The 5,807-nt window shown below is 47.0% G+C and overlaps 1 protein-coding gene across 1 annotated transcript; it reads right to left on the reverse strand.

Annotated features, from left to right (window-relative positions):
• Positions 1-3,145: 3,145 nt before the first annotated feature.
• On the reverse strand, positions 3,146-5,492 carry LOC123771286 (uncharacterized). The gene is made up of 5 exons (XM_045763767.2): positions 5,391-5,492; positions 4,913-4,993; positions 3,728-4,201; positions 3,462-3,652; positions 3,146-3,364 (listed from the first exon to the last, which is right to left on the reverse strand). Exons 2-5 carry the CDS (start codon positions 4,991-4,993, stop codon positions 3,238-3,240), a joined length of 873 nt encoding a protein of 290 aa, XP_045619723.1. The 5' UTR covers positions 5,391-5,492; the 3' UTR covers positions 3,146-3,237.
• Positions 5,493-5,807: the final 315 nt, after the last annotated feature.

Raw genomic sequence — 5,807 nt, forward strand, 5'->3', positions numbered from 1 at the left:
GGCGCATCAGGATCCAAGGCCCGGAAACGGTTGTGAGTCTGAGGAAGGCGGGAAGGACGAGGAGAGGAAGAGCGCAACACGCGAGCATAAGAGATATTAGCAAAAGGCGGGAGCCGGCGAACCTGGCGCCTCGCTTCAGGAAAAGATAAACGCTCCCGGTGCTTCAAGTTGAGGACAGCTGCCTCAAGCTTGTAATGGACACACGCACGGGAGAAGGTAGGATGGGCCTCACCGCAGTTGAGGCAACGAGCCTGGGGAGAAGTGCACTCCGACTTAGAGTGACCTTCACTCCCACACAAAGGACAGAGAGAGAGAGTCCCAGAGCAGCGGAGGGCACCATGCCCAAACCTCCAGCACTTGTTACAAAGTCGAGGAGAAGGAATACACTCCTGGACAGAGCACCTAGCACCAGCAAGAATGACAGAGGATGGAAGGGTCCTACCATCAAAGGTGATCTTCACAACGCGAAGGGGTTGACGGCGACGACCACGAGGGGGACGAGTAAACGAGTCAACCTGGAGGACAGAATGGCCTTGGGCATCAAGGATATGCCGAATATCATCGTGGTAATCCTGCAGATTCCTAACACCGGTTGCAACATGGGGTGGGAGGAGAATAGTGCCAACACTGGCATTCATCTGAACGTTCTTGGAGACCCGAACAGGGATCTCGCCAAGGCAAGGTAAGGCAGCCAAGCAGGAAGCCGCAACCTGAGAAGGAGCAGCAACGACACGTGTACCGTGTACCGAGACGAGTGGGGTTGAAAGTAACAGACGCATCCACGGAATCTACAAGATGCCGATGGAGGGAAAAATCGTCAGGAGGCGCAGAATCAAGAGGGAGGAGATCAAAGTATTTGGCCCATGAAGCAGGACCAAACAAGGCCTGATACGCATCAGCACGAGAAGGAATCGAGCGAGTGCGGTTGGGGCGCGAACGGCGTTGAGAACCCCTAGAGAGGGGTCAAAAGGCGCAGTAGTCACAACGAAAGACTTAGCCACACCAGGGGACGAAGTGGTCACCACCGGGGGCTGGAGGCTCGACCCAACCACAGAGGAGGGAGGGGAGCTGGGGGAAGAAGTCAGGACGGTCAAAGGAGGAGCAAGGTCGGGGCTCAACGCAGCGGGAGCTACAGAGCCTGGTCTTCCAATACAGGCTGACTAGGGGGCTTGGTCGCCCACCCCACGAGCCTGAGAGGGTACAACGGAAACATTCAACGACAGAGACGAAAAGTGACAAATTCATCCACGAATGTGCCCCCATACCCACCATGGAGCCACAATTAGAGGCAGGACACCCAACAGGAAGCCATCGCCGATCATGCCGGGGGCCCCCTAGGGGTGCGTCGTGAGTATACGCCCCAGAAACGCCACCTTAAAAACCATCAGTCCGTCGAGATCGGGTTCAGCGACGCAAGGGGGATTGACAATAAAAGGTTCCCCTCGCTCGAGACGTTGGGTACTACAGTTCTATGGGTGCACGAGTATGCCTCCTCAAGCACCCGGGTGTCAAAATAGAAGAAGTCCAAAGAAAGAATCCAAAACAAGCAAAAGGTTGGCAGGAAACGACAAGCAGATAGGAGAAGAGGGGGGAGTAAAACGAAACAATGAAAAGGAAAAGCGATCCGGCACAATTGGAGAAGACAGCAGCAGGAGTGCAAGGCCAGAAAAGGACAGAGGACTGCCCAACGGAGCATCACACTCCGGCAGCCGTCCACCAAGCCCCCTCACGACGCCAACGAGCCAGATGGGGAGGGGGTATTGCTATGAAAAATCAACATTCATTCACGAATATGCCCCCACACCCACCATGGAGCCACAGTTAGAGGCAGGACTCCTAATAGGAAGCTATTGCCGATCATGCTGGGGCCCCCTAGGGGTGCGTCGTGAGCATACGCCCCACAAACGCCACCTTAAGAACCGTTAGTTCGTTGACAGCGGGTTCAGCGACGCAAGGGGGATTGACAATAAAAGGTTCCCCTCACTCGAGACGTCGGGTACTACAATTCTACGGGTGCAAGACTATGCCTCGTCAAGCACCCGGGCTTCAAAGTAAAATTAGTCTAAAGAATAACCAAAATAAGCAAAAGGTCGGCAGGAAACGACAAGCAGATAGAAGAGGGGTGTGAAAAAACGAAACAATGAAAAGGAAAAGCGATCCAGCACCATTAGAAGACAGCAGCAGGAGTGCAAGGCCACCAAAGGACAGAGGGCTGTCCCACGGAGCATCACACTCCAGCAGCTGTCCACTAAGCTCCCCTCACGGCGCCAACGGGCCGGATGGGGAGGGGGGGACCCCCAGCAAATAAACCGCGTTTGTTTTAAAGGATCCACTTGTGCTGGATACGCTCAACCCTTTCATCTACCACCGAAGAATACACGGGTCTCTATGCAAAGTGGATGCACAGGGTTGCAGTACACTTGTGCACCGTCAGAACAGGAAGAGCGAGGGAGTCACTCCTTACTAAACACTGAACACCGAGCAGCTGACAATGTTAAGTTACCACCTATCGAAGGTAGGGTGGCTGTAGTATTTAAGTGAAGAGATATGCAGTTAAAGAACTGCAGAAAGAAGAACACTTTTGCAGAGAAATGGTCAAATTTAATGAGCATATTAATTTTAATTTTCGATTAACTTTTTTTTTTTCAATTTACTGTATTAGAGGTCCAGCAGACCACCACGTACCCTCCCCTCTCCCCCCACCCTCGTGCATCTGCACCCAAGTCATATAGTCAGTGATGAAAGTATCCTCTTAAGACTTATTTACCAGGTAGTCAACCTTCGAGTATCATTTTTATAGATAGCCTAAGAAGTCTGTCATTAAAGCTTTAAGTACCTTACATAATTTAGTCTTACAATAATAGTCAGTTTTCTCCTTTAGCACTGTGGCTGTCACGTTTTCACGACTTTCCTGCGATGTATTTCGTTGGATCACTGACCATCTCTATGGTTCGAGTTGCCGAATATTTAGTTTGTTTACTAGACATCCCGCCCAGGAAATATTTCCCCATGTATAACACGCAATATCTGAACCATAAGAATACAGCTTATAAGTACCTACTCCATCTTACCAACTGCTTAACAAATTTCTGAACAGGCAAACAGACATTACTGTGGACACAAAGTTACCTATTAAAAAGAACAATTCTTGAATAAAGTTTAATAGACCATACAGACCGAAAATGTTAAATATGTTTAATATTACGTTCTTTAAAAATCTTAGAACGGATGAAGGTGCTAGAGCTGTCTATAACCGTAGCGGGCTCCGGGGACGAGGACCGTGTCGGTGACTGTGCGGTAGTCTGTGAACACTGTGCTCTTAGTATTTATGTTTGTTCTCACCAACGTTGTCGTGTACGACAGCCTGTGGGGAGTAAATTGGACAATTAATCGTTTTTCTTTCAAGTAATGAAGAGACTGGCAGTTACAGTACAATACTGTAGACCTGGCATCGAACTTACACTTGGGTAGCAGTAGTAGTGTAGGTAGTCTGCATGATTACGTACGAGGTGTGGGCGATTGTCACGTAGTCTAAAGACCTTTCAGTCACAATCCTGAAGTCCGACTGCACGTACGTGACCGTTAGTGTTGAAGGTCTGACAACTACCGTTGTCTGGAGGGCCACGCGGTCATCCACCGGCGTCTGTGCCACCTGTGAAAGAATACTTAACTAGTCCAAGGTCAGCGTCCAGACCATCGTTTATCACAATACATACCAAGTACTCACCGCACGTGTTCCAGTGGTGACAGTCTGGACGGTGAGGGAAGTGAGGGTGACAGCCACACTCTGGAAAGCCTGATCAGTGAGGGTGACGAAGCGGTCGATGGTGAAGAGCTGGGTGACAGTGGGGTTAAATAGTGCATCCACTCTGCTCACTTGAGGACTGCCATACCTTGCACCAGCGTAAGGAGCCGGACCGCTGCTGCTAGAGGTAGCTCGAGGCCCGCTGGTAACTTGTCCAGCCCTGTCTCCGCTGCCTACTCCTTGGCCAGAACTGCCAACTGGACCGCCGATGATGCTTTGGCCGAGGTTAATACCTACTCCTTGACCGCTGCCAAGGCCTAATCCAGCACCCAAAAGTGGACCGCTGCCGACGCCCGGGCCGCCACCTACAGCTGGACCGCTGCCTTGTTGATCCGATGACCCCTGAGAGCTGGTACTAGCCGGCACTCTGGTCTGACTGCCATAACCAGAGCCAGGCTGATGGGTTAGAGGAAGGCAAACCATTTAAAAGATACATGTAAATACGTCATTGCAAGTCTTAAAATTACAAAGAAATCACAGATTTAGGAGCTGCGTTCAGGCACTGGTGCGCCGTAGTGGCTATACAGGTCTTATAGTACAGTAAAGTAAATAAGAAGCTCCGCTCCAAAATTTTAACAAAAGTCTACACATTTATAGAAGTATGCGCTAGATGTTACATACCTGCAAGGTTAAATTTAAGCAGTACCAAATAGTTGGTTGTACAGGCCAATTGTTCATCTTCCACCCATAGTGAATAATGGAAACAATTCATAGACTCCTTACAAGCCTCAATGTGACCCTTTACCACCGAGCCTTCACGGTTGAGAAGGGCCTTAACCATTGGTATAATTTCTAATGTTTTTTAAAATTACTACAATAAAAGGGTTATGATAATGCTATGATTTGACTGGAAACTTTTTAGTGGTACTAGTACCCTATTATTTAGGAGGGAGAGATCCATTACATAATATATGAACCAACATAACAATTGAGTTTTAAAATTCAGAAGGAACATTGTATACTAGTATCAATATAACTAAAAGTTAAAATTGTTTAGGCTGCGACTACGCTAGCACGACATTCGTGACTTGTATGGACCCCCCCCGCGATGTAGGCAAATTAAAATCTAATTTTCGTAAACAAAATTGGAAGGCGACGTTTACTCACGGTAGGAAGTTGTGCGACGACTAGATTTTGTGATATTACCAGGATCGTCCATAATAACAGTACCCAGGAACAGGAAAACATCTGAGAGAAGAAGAAAAAGTTGTGGCATGAAAGTTAAATCAGTAAAATCATCTGATGCTGTACAAGTTTGATCAAGAAGTGCTAGAGGGTGGTTATAATTTACCTTTAAATGTGTAAATAGACAGACTATCAATTAAAGTGTACACTATTTAGTTTACCTCCAATTATCAGGTGTTAATTAAACTTAACCTTGCATTTCTTATAGCTTTCTAAGTATATTTGAACAAATTATCTGTTGGAGAGTATACTGAGAATATAAGAGGACTAAACACAAACCACCCAGATACCACCTTCATTGTGGAAGAAAAGTAAAACACCAACTAACGTTACACAACACCGATTCCATAACATTCATGGATTTAAACAAATAGCAATAACTATCCTTTAATACACAAACCTTGAAGCACAGAGAGAATGTTTTCACCTCAAATAGTTGGGGATTGAATGACAAATGCAGGAAGGTGGCCCGACTCGTTGCCTTCCCCACACACTATAAACATACGCACTAACAAGAGACTATGGAAGAAGGATAGGAAAGCTCTCTATAAAATATATAGATCGTGTAACACCCAACCCAACGCTCGCCCGGCCTAACAGTGCCATCTATTGACGAGTGCGCCAACTACAGGAGAAAGTGGTACTATTGCATTCCCCTTCCCTCTAATATTACATCATTGACTTTCTTTATTTATTGGAAAAAATCTTTGTTTCTTAATTATGTCGTGTTAAATAGTTTGTGGATAACTTCATTAATTACAATGTTCTCACTTATTTTACCGTGTTTAACTTCCTATATAAAAACAAATATTAAACA

This window comes from Procambarus clarkii, chromosome 54, assembly GCF_040958095.1.
Source record: "Procambarus clarkii isolate CNS0578487 chromosome 54, FALCON_Pclarkii_2.0, whole genome shotgun sequence".
Taxonomy (NCBI): domain Eukaryota; kingdom Metazoa; phylum Arthropoda; class Malacostraca; order Decapoda; family Cambaridae; genus Procambarus; species Procambarus clarkii.

Excerpts from the sequence above, each read along its gene's own strand:
- LOC123771286 (XM_045763767.2), bottom strand. The coding sequence starts at position 4,993 with ATGTTTTCCTGTTCCTGGGTACTGTTATTATGGACGATCCTGGTAATA. Across the intron at positions 4,202-4,912 it reads TCGTCGCACAACTTCCTACC|CCTGGCTCTGGTTATGGCAG; the intron begins GTGAGTAAACGT and ends CTAACCCATCAG. Across the intron at positions 3,653-3,727 it reads TCACCACTGGAACACGTGCG|GTGGCACAGACGCCGGTGGA; the intron begins GTGAGTACTTGG and ends ATTCTTTCACAG.